Here is a 17,064-nt window from a genome sequence, read left to right as displayed (position 1 = left end):
GGAGGCAAGTGCTATCTGTAACAGAACTGGATGTCTAGGAAGCCAAATAAGATTTGAGGTCTTAAAATAAATCCTCCAATGTTATTTCTGCTTAGTTTAAATAAATGCTTGGCTATTATCAGAAATTACAGATGTCAGACCCAGTAAACAGTTCTCAGAGACAATTCCTAACGGTAGTTGAAAGAATGCACATAATAAAATAAATAGGCTTGGGGGGGTTTCAGGTTTTTTTGGGGTGTAAAAAGGAATTAAGGCTACACTACACAAAGCTGGTGTTTTTTATACAAACAATTTCAAAGGCAAATGGAAGCTGTCAGTAAATCTGGACTGCAGCACCTCCAGACAGTGAGCAGAGCCCTGAGCACCAGCTGAGCTCAGCCTGGAGGAGCAGCCCACAGCTGGAGTCACCCAAGGTGACATTAGACCCTGTCCCCTGACTGGGAAAGGCTTTGTAAACTCATCCCAAGCACAGCAGAGCCACCAACACAAGCCCTGCATGGCTGCTACTCCTGCCATTTTCACTGCACATTACACTCTTGTTTTGGCAGCCTAAACCCCCAGGCCTGTGCCTTAAGAACTGGCTCTGCCTTTCAGCACTAGCAGGGAATGGCAGGACTGCTCCTCACCAATTCTCTCACTGGGATAAAAGCTGGTTTATCCAGTGTGGAAATCACACTCAAGGAAAGTGCTTTAATAAATCATTTCCTGCTGTAAAAAGGCCACAGAGAAGCCAAGTCCTCTTTACAGCATCATAAACATCAGTGCAAGCTGCACAGAGCCCTGATCTCTGCCCTGGCTGAGCTGTTTGAAGATTACTCAGTGACACCAGCATTAGCAGGTCAGTGCTGACACTGCAGCCATAAGCACAACATCCCTTTGCCTTAAGGATCTCACTCTTTCAAAGTGGAATATTCAACCCTTCAGAAAGGCAGTTTGCCATTTTCTCTCCCAAGCACCTTGCTGCATTTATGTAATTTAGGCAGCAGATCTGAGAGCACAGCTACAAGTGTGGGATGCTCCAGCAGCCACCTTTAAGGGACAAAAATACACATGTTGTCTGAAAAAAACAGTTCTCAGGTTGTGAACCATCAGGGAAAGTGAGATGTCAGAATGACCTACTGAATCAGAGCATGGGTTTGCCCAGAACGCTTAGTAGAAGTTAAAGAAATGATCTTTACTTTATGGTCCATTCCTTCAAGTTTAATAGAGTTTCCAGGCAAAAATACTGCAAGGTAACAAGAGGTTTTTTCCACAGCACAATATTCAACCTCTCCTCTCGCTCCCTTCGCTTCCGCTCACTCAACATCGAGGAATCTGCAAATGAAAAGAAAAGAAAATATAAAAAAAAAAATCTGTAAAAGCACAGGTTGGCAGTCAGCTGCTATCCCACCCAAAAATACACTGATTTTTTAAAAAAATTGTCAGGAAGTTAATGGGAGCTGTCGCTATAGGACATGGAATAACACAAGTGTACACACTGCTGCTCTTAAGGTGAAGAAAAGGGAAGTGAATTTTCTGACTTTAACATTTCTAGTTTTTTTAAAAATGACATTGGAAGGTGAAAGTGCCACCTTTCCAATGACACTGGACAAACTAAGAGTCCATTCAATGTCTCTTTTTTTAATAAAAGAATGCAAAATAATAAGTTGCAGGGCACTGAGAGGAGCTGAGAGCAGCCAGACCCCAGGTCAGGTGTGAGCTCAGCAGGGACATTTCCCTCTGAACCTCTGAGCTGGCTCTTGTCCAGCACAGCTATTCCCAGCTCCCCCTGCACAGGATGGAATTACAGGGTGGAACTGGATAGGAGCACCTGCCCTGCCAGGCAGGAGCCTCTCCCAGAGTCCTGTCCTGGAAAGGAGCTCAGCCCTGCCTGGCACTGAGCTCACACCCAGCCCAGGCCCTGCTCACAAAACCTTTTCCAATCAAGGTGTTATTTTGTGCTCACAATAAGATGAATAAAACCCCAAACCTGAGCTGTTTTTTTGGAGGAGAATGGCTTGTTCAAAGGTTGTCAAGCTAATAAGCAGTAATAATTTTTAAACTTTTAAAGAAAAGGAATTCTGGAATAAGATTTAAAAATAGTACCAGTAAACAATGAAAAAATACACTTGTAGCCAAACAGACACCAAAGTTGTTTAAACATCACTTAGTACACAGTCACAACACATGTATTCTATTTTGCATTGTAATAATATTGATAAATTTTAGATTTTTAAAAAGCTGTTGCATTTAAAATATTGATCTAATCGGATCTCCAGCACATTGGAACCCAAGATGTATTATTTCAGTCTTACTCCAGTACCTGAACCATTTTGCCTTATCAGATGCTGATATTTACACAGAAATTGCAGCTCTCATTAGTCACACAGCCCACTTAATTCTGTATTCCTTAGTTGGAAAATCAGTTGCTTAAGATGAACGAACAGAAATCCTGGCAAATACTGAAGAACATCCACATTCCCTCAGAGTTACAGGATGATTTAAGACTAAGTAAAAGGCTTTAATTTGTTCCATACATACAAACATGCAGTTAATCTTTTTGGTTTAATATGTGTAATAAAAATGTTTCAACCTTGTTTTTATGACCTTGTTTTTAGTAAAAGGTCATAAAAGACAATGGTGTAAGACTGCACACAACTTGAGAAATCACTTGATTACAAAACTTAATTAAATATGGAACTGGCACATTTAAAGCTGACAGGAAACAAACAAGGATGATTATAATTTCCATGCTTTACTACACAGCATGGATAATTCAGTAACACAAAAATCTTCATTAACTGTTTTCACGTTATTTTTCATGAGTTCTAAACATTAATCCCAGGCTACTTCAGCCATACCAGCAGGAAAAACAGAGGAGAGGCAGGAGATGAAGTAGTTAAAACTGTTTTGCTGGTAGTTTATCACTGAAACCAATAAATTATAGTGACATTGAATTTCAACAGAACAGCTAGAAATTGGGAGACTAATAACTGGATGTGTCCCAGAGTAAATCAGATTTTTATGACCAAGAACTGACTTTTCAGTGCCAAAGGGTGGGGCTGTACAGTCTGACTTCCACAGCCACACATTTGCCAACAGTTACACTTTTTTAGGTTTTTTTGTTGTTGCTGTAGCCTCTGTTGGTATCCAGGTCAGTTTTGTGGGGCTTAAATGTATCAAGAACTTTGGGAGAAAAAAGGAGTGTAAGAGAAACGTGAATGGAAATACACAGCATGAATCTACTCCATGGCTTTGAAATCCTAAATCCCTCAGGTTCAGAGCTGACTGAGGTTTCTAAGATTGATTCAGGCATGGAGCCCTCTGCAATATGGGCATAAAATCAGAGTGCCAGAATGGTTTGGGTTGGAAGGGCCCTAAAGCCCATCCCATTCCACCCCTGGCACGGGCAGAGGTGCCACTCCCTAGGTCAGGTGGCTCCATCCAGCCTGGCCTCCACAGAAAACCCAAATCAATTCCTTTTCCATCTTTACAGCCCACACAGGGCAGTGAGAGCACCAAGGGATTCCCACCTACCCGTGAAGCTGCCATTGTGCTGCTCTTTGCTCATTCTGATGCGTCTCTGGTCACAGTCTGTGCCATTCTCTGCCATTTCATAGATCAGTCACCTCTGGGGCTGAGAGAGAAGAAACCAAAAAGGACAAGGTGTGGTTCAGGTTAGGAGCTCTCCACAGGCAAAGGATGCAGACAAACACCCAGCAGCTCCCAAAGCCAGCTCACACTCATCCTGCATTACACCACCAACACAGAAAGTGATTCAGTCCCCACACTGACAAAGATTAAAACATTTCCACCTACATCATTCTAAATTTTTCACTCAAATGACAAAACTCCCTCACTTCTAACAGCTGAACAAAAGCTCATTAAACAAACCCCTTCCTTGACCCAGCCCACTGTTTGGGCTCCAGGAGCAGCAGAGCTTTGTACAAACCTCACTCCCATCCTGAGGCTGGAGCTCCAGGTGTGCTCCTCATCCTGGCACCAGAGCTCTGTGTCAGAACCCTCCCTGGCTGGAAATGAGCCCTCAGTGTGGTAACCAGGATACGGAGCTGCATCTCCTGCCCTGCACAAAAGGCAAACCCTGCAGAGGACGGGAGCTTTCTGAGGGGAGCTGTGCTGCCCTGTCCATACTCAGTGCTGCTTTAGCCTCCCTCTAGAGGGATCAGCCATACAACAAAACCCCAAAAGAACAGATGGGGCTTTCCTTATCCAGGAGAGTAAATCATGCAAGAAGTGGGAGCCAGCACAAACCAGACTGTTGCAAGAGTTGTCTTTTTTTTTTTCTTTCAAAAAACAAAACCTGAACAGCTGACAATTCTTATGCAATCAAACACAAAGAGTGTAACCAGTCAGACTCCTTGTTTTAAAAACCCTCTCTTGAATCTTAAAACTCTTTCTCTTAAAAGAGAGTCCCACAAAGCTAAAGCATTTTATTTGCATTGTATTTCTCCCTGTAAGCATCCTGATTTACAGTTTTTCATATGTTGCTTTTGTTGGAAAGAAAAGTGGTGCAGTATTAAAATGACAGGTTATATAAAACTGTCCAGTGGAAGAAATTGAAGTTCTACAGAAAAAATCCTTCCCCATTGATTTATGTGAGGCTTAAGAGCCAAGCAGCAACTCAGGTTTGGTAAACAGGAGTGAGGTCACCCCTTGGATTCAGACTGCAATAATTTTGTCAAATTTTTAAATAAAATGTTCAGAGATTTCAGATACTGTATTTGACATTTCCAGGGTGTCACAAGTCAGTTTTACACAGGTGTTTTTCTAAACAGGTGCAAGCCAGGTACATTAATTGCAATACAGATAAAATTGTTGGCTAGAATCTAATTACTAAAAGTTTTAGTTAAAATCCAGTTGTCAAAAGCCCTGGATCTCAGGAAGGAGTCCTTTCTTCACCACCTCCCCCTGACACAAAATGTGCAGAAACAGAAATGTGTCTGGTTAAACAGGGCAGCAGGAACTCATCTCATGCACGTCACAGCTTTTATCCACCGCAATGTGAGCCCAGAATACCCAAAGCACCTAAAAAATGAGAAAAGCTGAAAAATGCCAAGGGCTCCTGAGTCACCAAGGACAGGAGGGCTGAGCTGCTGCAGTGGGAGCTGCACAGCACCTCTGCACGCCCTGCAGCCCAGGGAAACGTGGAGCTGTGCTCTGCCAGGGAGTTCAGAGCAGCCTGACCCTCTGCAGCCGCCCCAGGGGAGGGTAACAGGGCTGCTCTTATGGCAATAACAGGATCAAATGTTCGGCCACCCTCAGTTCCACCAGGACACGTGCATCCTGCTTTGGTTCTGACTGCACTCATTATTTTATATATATTTAAATAAGCATTTATGAACACCTGCAACTTTATATATATTTTTATATATATATATTATATATATATATATCTATTTAAATAAAAATGTATGAACATCTACAATTTTATATATATTATATATTGAATTTTATATACATAAATAAGCATTTATGAACGCCTACAATTTTATATATATTTTATATATATTATATAGATATAATTTTATATGTATTTAAATAAGCACTTACAAACACCTGCAATTTTATATTAGCATGTAATATACAACATGTAATATACAACATATATAATTTTATATATATTTAAATAAGCATTTATGAACAACTACAATTTTATATATATTTTCATATATAGTATATAGATATAATTTTATATGTATTTAAATAAGCACTTACGAACACCTACAATTTTATATACATTTTATATATATAGTATATAGGTATAATTTTATATGTATTTAAGTAAGCATTTACAAACACCTGCAATTTTATATTAACATGTAATGCATAACATGTAATGCATAACATGTAATGCATAACATGTAATGCATAACATGTATAATTTTATATATATTTAAGCATTTATGAACAACTACAATTTTATATTTTTTATATACATATAATATATATATTATGTTATATATAAATAAATATTTATGAACATCTCCAATGTAAGTTTCCATACACACATGCCCATGTCCACACCACAGGAATTCACACACACAGAGCCCAAACTGCAGAGGGCAATATTTAAATTGCACACCCACACCCTGCAAGCCTGATGTTCACAGAAAGCTGCTTAGGAAGCAAAAGCCAGCCAGAGCTGCTGAGCACACACAGCAACACTAAAAAAAGTGTTCTGGCTTAGGGAACTTCAGTCACATTTTGTTGACTTAAATATAGCAAAGATTAGAAAAAAATAAAAAAATCCACAAATTTCAGTGGAAGCCACACGTTCCTCATTTTGAAATCTATCTTTTTTCACATGTGCAAATCTAGACTTCAGAATTAAAGTCTTGATTGGTTTGGTCCCTACTCTCAGCTTAATTACACCCCAGGGAAATTCATTTAGTGCAATGCCAACTGGTCTCCATGTCTGATGCTACAGGCCAGGCTGTGCAAACCCTGAATTCCAGTGCAATCCATGAATTCCTGCCTCTCTGGGGGCTCAGGTGTGCTGTTCCCAAGGCACCACAGCTTTTTCTCAGGAGCTCAAATGCCAGAGCCACTTTTACCCTGGCTGCCTGGAAAGGCACTAATCCAGGATTAGCTTTGCATAACACCACCTCACACAAGTCAACGTTTGCACTGAGCAGATAAATAATCCCTTCCACATTTCTGCAGGACAAATACTTGTCAAAAAGGTCTTAAAGTTCAACCACTCTGCAGGAAAGCTCTAAAAATTCCTATTTAAAAGCACAGCTGACTTGGAGATGGGATATCTACCACATGGCAGGGCTGAAAGGCTGCAAACCCTTCCTGGCTCCAGAAAAGAACCTCCCTGGTTTACCTCAGTCTGATTATACTCAAAGCATCTTAGCAAAGGGCCTGGAGGCTGCACATCCCCTCAGCTCAGCACCCTTGATCTGCTGATGCCCATCAGAACCCCTGGTCCTGCACTAATTCCTGCCCACAGGGATGGGCTGGAGTGGGAGGTGACCCAAAATGGAGTTACCCTTCATTAACTCACCCCATGTTCTCAAATCTACACCCAACCCGTGAGAGCTCACCACAGGAAACTCAATTCCATCTGCTGAACAGAACTTCACTTCTGACAGAAGCTGGGGAAGACACAGAGCCCATCTCTAAAAATAAATTTGCCTACTGCAGGGAGCACTCAGCAGCAAACATAAAAAACTATTTAAAAGAGCGAGGAAAACAACTGGGGCCAGTTTTTGTATCAGGGTGCCTGGGATCATTTGTTAGAGCTGTGCTCACACAGGAGCTGCTCTGTAGGGCTGAACAAAGAGCTGACAATGCCCCATTGAGCTTTAGGGCAACCAAAAACGTGAAGTATAAAAAGATAATTATTGCTAGTCAAAAATGCAAATTGCTCAACAAAAAGGGTTTATGGTGACTGTGACTGGCACTTCACAGCAGAAGTGAGACAAAGCAAAACAAGCAATCAGAGCAGGAGGACACAACAAAACCGGGCACTGCGCTATCTGCCCTCTGTAATCATGGAAAAGGACAAAAGTCTCTTCTCTGGAGCTCTGGGGGGCTGTGGAAGCACCAAGTGTTGCACTCATGCAAAAGGAACCAGCTTTGGACAAACTTGGGTGGCTGCACTCTCACCCAGAGGAGCAGGATGTGGGCTCATGTTCTGTTCTGAGCATTTTTGGAGGACTCCTTTCCAGGGTGCTGGAACAACAAGGAAGTGTTTTCATGGTCTCAGTCATTGTTTGAACCACTCATTCTTACCACTCCTTACTGAAAGAGCCCTGACTCTCAGCTCCATCAGCTCCTGCTCACACAGCGCCCACAACCAGAGTTAAAACTTGAAAAATTTTGTTCCCCCCATCCACCTCAGTAACACATCATCTCCAGTCAGTCCTTGCATTTAAAGCCAAATGTTCCAAACCTGCTGCTTCCTTCTCAACTTTTTTGATATTCCTTCTTTTTCTACACCCAGTTACAACAAGGGGAAAAAAGGATTAAAATCCAGCCTTTCCAGGTGGGTAAAGAATTGCACATCTGTGAGAGGAGTTTTTCTTCAGTCATCGAATGCTCTACAGAGAGAATAAGTTAACAATTCCCTGGCAAAGAAACTTGGAGAGCACTTTCCCTCGAAAGGCAAAGCTTGCCTGGCACAGGAACAGATTCAGGGATCAGTTTGGAAGTGAAACATCCCCTGCCCCTTCCAGCTGTTCCCTCTTCAGCACTTCCCCAGGATCTGGAGGCAGTGGAGGAGCCAAGCACATCCTCAGCTCTGCAGCCCCTCCAGAGCGAGAGAGCCCCGTGCAGGTGGCACTGGGGTGGCACTGGGGTGGCACTGCCCCTCACCTGGGGGTTAATGACTTTCCTGAAGATGACAGAAAATATTAAACGTAACTGCGCGTTTTTTTTTCCCCCCAGTCCCTCAGCACTCCTGGGAAGTGTTCAATTAAAATAAACGAGGCCACATCTGAAAGATGCTCCAAATCTCCTCAGATTTAGCCCATAATGGGTTATTTTGATAGGAGTGCATTTATTCCCATACTAAAAATGTTTTCCTAACTAAAATAGTTTAATTCCTCAAAGGAGAAGTAATGCAGTTAAAGACCACAGGTTTCCATTTTGTGGGTTATGCCTCTGTACACCAGACCTATTTTCCAATTCCTACCCAAATAAATCAGCTTAGAATTTAGAGTTAAAATTCCAATTTTTTTTTTTTTTTTTTTTTATGGGACTTTGAGATACCTTTTAGGAAAAACTGTTGTAACGTGAGCTTCAGGGATACCATACAATTTTCTTTTCAGTTAACAGAAAGTTCTGTCCCTGATATTGAAGCCACATACATTAACCTGATCTTTTTGGTGTATTTTTTTTTTTTCTGGTGAAACATGAATTTTAATTACATCCAGCAGTAGAATCAGGTGCTATAATAAAGGAGTAGAGACAAATAGATGAAAAGGTGAGAGCCAGGATAAGAGGACATGCAGAGGAGGCACAGCACAGATGAAAGGGGATGAACACAAGGACCTGACAAAGCCCAGAGAGGCTGAAAGCAGCTCCTGAGATAACAAATTCTGCTTTTCACAGGAACACTCTCTAAGTGCAGCCAATTCAGATTTCACACTTGGCCATCCAGTGAGGACACGCTGCCCAGACAGAGGCCAATTCTGAGCCCTGGGAGACAGAAAAATATTCTTTTAATAAGCTTGAAATGCCCTGAACAACTCACTAATAACATCCCTCTGGGTCCAAGCAGCACCAAAAGCAGCAAGGTTCAGTGGTCTTGGTGCTGTCCCATGGCTGTGTTTGAAGCTGGTACAAAAACCTCAGCATTGCAACAGCCTCAAGGCTGTGCCCTTTGTCCTCAGGGAACAGCAAAGTTCACCCAGCTCAGGAAGAAAAGTTAAAGTTCCAACCTGCAGATAACTCTGTCTCCCATCGCAGTACACCAGGAATTACAGGTTTGGGTTTTTTTTGTTTGTTTTAAGCACACAGGTTTTTAAGGAATAAGAAATGTCCAAGCATGCACTAATGGCACAGATCACCCTGAGGAGAGCAGCTCATGAGGTGCACTCAGAGGCAGTTATGACATTCAGAAGGAATTCCAAGACAACAACTTAGAAAAGAAGATTTAATGCAGAAAGAGTGCAGTTGTTGCAGCCTACTCACCTTCCTCATTGCTGCCACCCACTTGAAAGCTGCGGAGCCTCCTCCTACCCTTCCTCACAGCAATTACAAACACCAGTGACTTCAGCAGCTCAGCAGGACATGAAACAAAGCTCAGACTAACAAGGAGAGCTCACCTCCCATTGCACAAGTGGAAAGTGGCTTTTAGAACCCTCATCTGAAAACAGGGGATGAAGCCATTGTTACAACTGTCACTTATCCCATGAGGAATAAAGGAAAGTCTATTCCACGCTGAAGAAATGATGGAGTGGAAGAAGGAGGACTGACATAACAAAGATTATTTCAATAGCAAAATCAATGCATTAAGAAAAGCTGATGTATGCTATCATAAGGTGTTAGGAATCCCCCAACAAACTGAGGTGAAACAATCTCTAAAAGAGCAGAATTGCTAACAGCAAAACAGCACCAAAATCCACTGCCCAAACACAACACACGTGGTCCAAGGCATGAAAGAATAACACCACATTTTCTCCACCTCAACCCACATTGTCACCATTAACTAAACCAGGATACCCACTTGTTGGTAAGCACAGAGCACAGAAAACAAGGGCAGGAGAAAACCCTGAAGAAATGTCGTAGGCACAGTTGGAAAGGGATAACCTGGATTCACAGCACTTCACAGATAAACAGCTGCCATCAAACATCACCCCTTCTCTCAGGTCACCTTCATGACCTGCCAGGCAAAACTGGAATAAAACGGGAATCTTGCTGCTTTATTATCTGCTGTAAACGCCACACGACACTGGCTAGAGAAATAAAAACCAGACGAGGTGTTTAACCCCGGCCAGCAGAAATGCTCCCATGAATTTGGGCCTCACATCCACGAGCCCCAGGCAGCCCACAGGGATGGCGGGATCACCCAAGCGGGATATCACAGCACATTTCCAGTGGAAAAGCACACAAAGGCCATCGCTGCCTGCCTCTCCGCAGGGAGCAGGACACATTTCTCCCTGTGTCATCAGGCACCGTCCCTTGGGCCGGAGCAGGGCGAGTCTCTCCCACCTTCCCGGGGCTCTGGAGGAGCACAGCCGCTCTCCAGCGCGGTGAGGGGGCAGCGGCTCATTTCTCACCCTCAAGGCCGGCAGCAGCAGCCTCCCCTCCCGCCCTGCTCCTCCACAGCATTCCCGGCTCCCTCACGGCTCCCTCGGCTCGCACAGCACCGGAGCCGCCCGGCCCGGGGGGTCCCCTCAGAGCCGGAGGGGCCGTGAGGGGAGCGGGCGGCGATGGGCAGCGCTGAGGGGCCCCGCTGAGGGCCCGGTGAGGAGACCCCCGCCCGCCGGGACAGCCCCGGGCCCGGCCCCGCACTCACCACGCTCCGGCGGCTCCGCTCGGCCCGGCACAACGCGGAACTGGGCCCGGCACCACACGCCCCGTCCCGCCCCGGGCTCCGTCACTTCCCGAGCGCCGCGGTCTCGTCACCTCCGGGCGGGCGCGGCGGAGCGGCCGGGCGGGAGCGGCAGGTGAGCGCTGAGGGGATGCTGCCCCATGGCCCCCTCGGTTTCCCCCTCAGGGCCGCGGGGTCCCGCACGGTGCTGTCCCCGCTCGGTCTCTGCCCTCTCTGTCCGCTCGGGCCTGGCGGGGCTGAGGAGATGGAGGCGGCCCCGCTCCTCAGCTGAATTTGGGTATTGATTTAAAATCTCCGGCATTTCACAGTTTCTCTCCCCGTTTTTAGGTGTAATGAGGAAAGGCTGAGAGAATTGGGAGGGTCCAACCTGAAGAAGTGAAGCTCTGAGGTGACCTAATTGCGGCCTTCCAGCAGGTGAAGGGAATTTACAGGAGAGGTGGGGCAAGGTTAATTACAGAGGCCTGGGGTGTTGAACAAGGGGGAATGGTTCACACTGACAGACAGGAGGGTTAATTGGATATCAGGATATTGGTTAATTGGTCTCACCACCTGTGAGGGTGGTGAGACCCTGCACGAGAGCAGCTGTGGCTGCCCCATCCCTGGAAGTGTCCAGGGCCAGGCTGGGCAGAGCTTGGAGAAAACTCAGATAGTGTCCCAGTGTCTGGCCATGGCAGAAGTTGGAACAGATGAGCTTTAAGGCCCTTTCCAACACAAACCATTCTATGATTCTATGATAATTTGCCATTTTATCTTAGCTCTGAGTCAGAGCCCATCACCAGTGAGGTGTTTGCAGTCAGAAAGCTGTGTCTGGGGAGCTGTTCCTTTGTGTTTCTAACAAATGTTCTTTGTCTTCAAATAACCAAATTAAAACCAGGTGAGAGCACAGAAAATGCTCTCAGAAGCTGAGAAACGCTCAAGTAAATTTGTCTTTTCCCCCCCTTCCAGAGGCAGTCTCCAAAATCCACCATGATTTCTCTCTTTGAGCCCGAGTTTGTGAATGTCATCATCGGAGTGGTGTGCGGTGTGTGCCTGGGCTGGGGCATCCGGGGCCGGCTCCGCAGGAAGCCTGGAGGAGCTGGAGCAGTGCCAGACCCTTCCAGCAGCCTGGGGGGCGAGCCTGACATCATGGGGGAGACAGGGGAGCTCAAGCTGGTGCTGATCGTCCGCAACGACCTGAAGATGGGCAAGGGCAAAGTGGCAGCACAGTGCTCCCACGCTGCTGTCTCTGCCTACAAGCAGGTTCACAAGAGGAATCCCGAGCTCCTGAAGCAGTGGGAATATTGTGGACAGCCCAAAGTGGTGCTCAAGGCTCCTGATGAAGAGACTCTGGTGCAGCTGCTGGCTGAGGCCAAGCGCCTGGGGCTGACCGTGAGCTTGATACAGGATGCTGGGCGCACTCAGATAGCTCCAGGCTCCAGGACAGTCCTTGGGATAGGACCAGGACCAGCTGATGTCATAGATAAAGTGTCTGGTCACCTGAAGCTCTTCTAAACTGGTACCAAAAACACCTGGATGTGTTCATGTATGTCGGTGCTGAAGGGATGAAAATCAAAGTTGGGGTTTTTTGCCATCTCTTTCCTCAGTGTTAATAAAATAAGCAAGTTTTGTAAGATTTAATTTGTAAATCATGAGTTTCTCTAGCTTTTGTTCCAGAAGTGGGAAAGAATATTCTAGGCTCAGGGCAGTTGAGGGAAGCAGAGCTGGCACAAGAAGGAACCCAGTAAATTTACAATTTGTGCAATTGATTGAGGATTTTGCACATTGCTTGATGACTTTTAAGTTTCCTCTTTCTGCCTGTTTTCTGTGAATACCTTCTTTAATTCAGAAAGCCTCAGCTGCTGAAGCAGTTAAGGACTGGAGCTGGGGGTAACTGTAGCCAACTTCCTGCCCAACAGCTGCTGCAACAACTCGTAACTGGTACCAGGCTGACCAGTTCAACTGGATTTGCAGCCCAGACCAGTAACAGCTGTGGGGAGCAGCTGTAAGCTGAGCTTCCCTCTGGAGGGGTCTGTGTAGCTCCTACACGTGCAAAAATGTGCAGTGAAGCCAAGGTGTGGGGAGTTACCCTCCATTAAACAACTGGGCACTCAGGGACAGGCTTAAATCCTGGTTTTATTTGGATTAACAGGCACTCCTGTGTTTAAGGAAGCACCTTGTTATAGGTATTACTGCACAGTTCGGAGCACCTTGGGGGTTCCAGTAAATTCTGCCTGAAATTTGTGAGAGTCCTGCTGTTAAGCACCTTTGCCAACCTCTCAGTGACGTGTTCCAGCTGAGTGTTGTGAACCAGGAAGGAGAAGGAACAGGATTGATCTCCATCTCCACAGAGCCAGAGGGAATGGCAGAGGGGCTGAAATGCCAATAAACACAGAGGATGGAAATATTTTTATACTGCACCCCTTACTCAGAGGCAGAATCCTTTTCAGGGACTCACTGCAGGCTTTGCTCCACCTCTGACCTCCATGCTGACCATGGAGAGCCTGGGGCAGGTGAGCCCTGCCAGCCCCAGTCCATGGAAGTGCTGCAGTGCCCAGGATCACAGCACACAGCTCTGGAGCTCACAGGAGGAACACGGAGTGGGATCTGCATCCTGATGCCCAGAGTGGCTCCTGGATAAGGAACAGGGAGTGGGATCTGCATCCTGATGCCCAGAGTGGCTCCTGGTTAAGGAACAGGAGCTTCTAGAGCTCCTGTTGGAAATGTGGCCAGTGCTGTCAGACTCGTCACACTCAAATATGACAGTATTCATAAAGAAACATTTAAGTCAATTTTATTTGAAGCTAAATATGTTTAAGGCAATTTACATACCTAGAACATGATCTCAATTGAACTGGCACACCCCACTACAATCCTAATGTATCATCTGGTCGAATATGCTAGAGTTGACCACAGTGCAGCCAACTGGTGAAAAGTGCTATTTTCTTCTCTCTGCCATAATCTCTCTCTAGAAAAAGCATTACATATTTTCCTGCATTGCCCCCTCAGTGCAAGACCCCACCACTGGTCCCCATTGCTGCTCTGCTGCTGGCCCCTCTGACCCCTGGCTGCACACACCTGCATTGCCCCCCACTACCAGCACTGGAATACTTGGGTTGAGTCCAAAGGTCCTTTTTTTGAAGACAGTAAAGTGAAGCTACCACTATGCAGCATGTCCACAGTCCAGTAATTTATTTTTAAATTGCGTAATTTCAAATTGCACAAACAAAACTGAACAGCAATATGCTTGAATTCTCTCTTCTGTACACTCAAAACAGTGATCTAAAACACCACAATATCCAACATACACAAACCTCAGGGCAGGGTTAGTAAATACACAGATTGGAATCATGGTGCTCTGTTCCTGAATGGAATGTCCCACAAAAGCACAGGATACAGCACAACATAAGGTCATCTGTTACATATGGAGTGAGCAAAAAGACACTAGCATTTTCTATATGCATAACTGGAAAAACCTGCATAGGTTAAGGGAAAAAAAAAAAAAAAAACAAAAAAACAAAACCCAAAATTTTTACTCATTTTAAGTCAGGCAAGGTTGTCTGTACGCATTTTAATTTCTTTTAGAGCTATGCAATCCAACCCAGGGAGGATATGCTGATTAGTGTTGTCTCTTGTCAGCAGTCTTGCAAGGTCAAATACAATTATCTTGGCTTTAGCTTTCTCCAAATATACAGTGAGATTTAAATGCATTTAGAATAGACAGTACATACCATAAGCTGCTCACATACAATGAAATTAAGATTCAATATTAGAGTGTAACACTATAGAGTGCAAATCAGAATCTTCACAATAGACTTAATGGTAATAAGCAGTCCTGCAAAAGCCCACTTGGAACAAAGTCGTTTAAACTATTCCCCTTCTGAAAGTAAAAGTCTAAATGGACATGGAATGTGAAAAAGATTTAACAGAAGTGATTCAAATCGTTCGCGCTAGAAAAAACTGTCCTTCATGAAATAAAGGTTACAAGAACACGAGGCAGAACTCTTTGCTTTTCCCTGTTATGAGTTAAAGCGGGGAGGGACGGTGGAGTTTCAGTAAGAAAAGTTGCTGCTCCAGGCTGCCTTGTGCTGCATCTCACATGCTGTAGCCGAAGCCGGGCTGCGGCTGCCCGTACGGAGGGGCCGTGTAGCCGTAGCCAAAAGGTGCCTGCGGAGGAACTGCCACGCTGGGTCCTGCTGTCAGCATCAGCTGGGGCTGGCCTGCAACACACAACGGGCATCTTACTCCTCCTCAACTCAGAAATCACCCTGCTAAATGCCTGGAAGTCTGCAGGAGGTTATTTTCTGTGTTTCACCCTGCTGACCTGGACTGGGCTTCTTCAGGGCCACAACCGGTAAAAACCACAGGGCACAACACATGGCTAAAAATACTACAGTGAAGAAACTCTTACTAGGATAACCTGGATATAAAGAAAATACCCAATAACAAGTAGGTATAAATATGCTTTAGATATAAAACATATTGCACAAGATGCAAATAACCCCTTGGTGGAAATCTGGAATGGCACAGCTCCTGTACACCTTTTCTTAAGGAGTCTGGAGTAGCACAGCTCCTGTACAACCTTTCCTTAAGGAGTCTGGAATGGCACAGCTCCTGTACAACCTTTCCTTAAGGAGTCTGGAATGGCACAGCTCCTGTACAACCTTTCCTTAAGGAGTCTGGGATAGCACAGCTCCTGTACAGCTCTCCTTAAGGAGTCTGGAATGGCACAGCTCCTGTACACCTTTCCTTAAGGAGTCTGGAGTAGCACAGCTCCTGTACACCTCTCCTTAAGGAGCCTGGAATGGCACAGCTCCTGTACAGCTCTCAAGGAGTCTGGAATGGCACAGCTCCTGTACAGCTCTCCTTAAGGAGTCTGGAGTAGCACAGCTCCTGTACAACCTTTCCTTAAGGAGCCTGGAATGGCACAGCTCCTGTACAGCTCTCCTTAAGGAGCCAGGACAACCTTCAATCCTGCAGTCCACAGCTCACCTCAGCAGCCACAGCACTTATCTTGTATTTTGGAACCCATTCCTTAAGACTTGATTTCACATGGAGAATGTTCCCATTTCCCAGGACTTTGTCAGGAACAAAACAAGATTAGGGAAGGCTTGTTTAAAAAGTGAAATATGTAATTGATAACACACAAACTAAAGCATTACCATAAACAATAGGTTGTGTTTCTGTAGCTTGCTCCTCTTCCTTTCTCAAAGACTCTGATGCATCCAGTTTATCCACCTGGAATTGAGACCAACAATTAAAGAAATCTCCTCTAAAACAGGTACTTATTGGTGGCAGAGAAGTGGAAAAGCCTTAGTGGTATGTCAACACCCATCAAGAAAAGGAGACCATTTACAAGTTAAGATCAATTCAAGTAGCAATGTTGGTACTGGTGCAGTCAAGATTGTCTGTTTCCTGAACAAAATCCCTCACTGAGGGATTTTCAACTACTTTGAAAGCTCACTCCAGGCTGAAGCTTTGTACAAAGGTTCTGGACTGGACTGGAGCTGGACAGTCTTTGGACTCAAGACTCAGATTTGAGCTCAGTCTCAATTGGAGACCTCTGGCCTTGGAGCAATTGCCAAGATAATGCCCAGACCTGGAGAGGTTTCCCTGGAGGTGACATTGAGGCAAAGTAATCAGGTTTGTATTTGGATAGAGCAGACTGCAATAGCATCCGACATGTCACTTGAGCCTCAAGATTTCACTTTCCAAACCCATTCACTCATGCAATTTAAGTTCAAATGCAGAGAATGCATGTGTATAAGACTTGCTTTTTCCACTCCAGAACTGTGTGGCAGTCAGCCTAAACCCACAGATACTCCAGTTCTTCCAGCTTCACACACAGTAACAGACAAGCCTGGCCAGCTTCACTGCTGCACTGCGAGTGCAATGGTGCTGTTTGCCCACCCCTACAGAAAGGCAAGAGAAGGAACTTCTGTAGTGAATTATTGCTCATTTCTAAGACAGATCCAAGGGAACTCAGCATTTCTATAGTCTAAGGCAGGCCCTGAAACTAAAACCACAAAATGAGGTATTGGTATTTTACCTGGGAGATAAGACTTAGAACAAAGTCAGAGGTA

The 17,064-nt window shown here is 45.0% G+C and overlaps 3 protein-coding genes across 4 annotated transcripts in view; 1 reads left to right on the top strand and 2 right to left on the bottom strand.

Moving 5' to 3' along the window:
* VMP1 (vacuole membrane protein 1) overlaps positions 1–11,210 on the bottom strand; it is a 62,111-nt gene extending 50,901 nt beyond the window's left edge. The window contains exons 1-3 of the mRNA XM_058817609.1: positions 10,970–11,210; positions 3,517–3,616; positions 1,179–1,314 (exon numbers count right to left, since the gene is read on the bottom strand). Of these exons, the coding sequence (XP_058673592.1) occupies positions 1,179–1,314; positions 3,517–3,592 (212 nt within the window). The 5' untranslated portion in view covers positions 3,593–3,616; positions 10,970–11,210. The remainder of the gene's footprint in view (positions 1–1,178; positions 1,315–3,516; positions 3,617–10,969) is intronic.
* On the top strand, positions 11,083–12,598 carry PTRH2 (peptidyl-tRNA hydrolase 2). Of its 2 annotated transcripts, none has more exons than XM_058817611.1 (3): positions 11,083–11,120; positions 11,333–11,393; positions 11,951–12,598. In XM_058817611.1, exon 3 carries the CDS (start codon positions 11,972–11,974, stop codon positions 12,494–12,496), a length of 525 nt encoding a protein of 174 aa, XP_058673594.1. In that variant the 5' UTR covers positions 11,083–11,120; positions 11,333–11,393; positions 11,951–11,971; the 3' UTR covers positions 12,497–12,598. The 2 variants fall into 2 exon arrangements, with proteins under 2 accessions (XP_058673594.1, XP_058673593.1); XM_058817610.1 differs by having other exon boundaries at positions 11,092–11,120; positions 11,333–11,419.
* Positions 12,599–13,852: 1,254 nt separating this feature from the next.
* Positions 13,853–17,064, bottom strand: part of CLTC (clathrin heavy chain) — a 30,107-nt gene continuing 26,895 nt past the window's right edge. The window contains exons 31-32 of the mRNA XM_058818022.1: positions 16,144–16,219; positions 13,853–15,201 (exon numbers count right to left, since the gene is read on the bottom strand). Coding sequence (XP_058674005.1) covers positions 15,077–15,201; positions 16,144–16,219 — 201 coding nt within the window. The 3' untranslated portion in view covers positions 13,853–15,076. The remainder of the gene's footprint in view (positions 15,202–16,143; positions 16,220–17,064) is intronic.

This window comes from Ammospiza caudacuta, chromosome 20 (assembly GCF_027887145.1).
Source record: "Ammospiza caudacuta isolate bAmmCau1 chromosome 20, bAmmCau1.pri, whole genome shotgun sequence".
Taxonomy (NCBI): domain Eukaryota; kingdom Metazoa; phylum Chordata; class Aves; order Passeriformes; family Passerellidae; genus Ammospiza; species Ammospiza caudacuta.
Note: the sequence above shows the minus strand (reverse complement) of the source record. Positions and strands in the feature narration are given on the sequence as shown.

What these genes read in the sequence shown, in the direction of transcription:
- PTRH2 (XM_058817611.1), top strand. Translation starts at nt 11,972, where the DNA reads ATGATTTCTCTCTTTGAGCCCGAGTTTGTGAATGTCATCATCGGAGTG.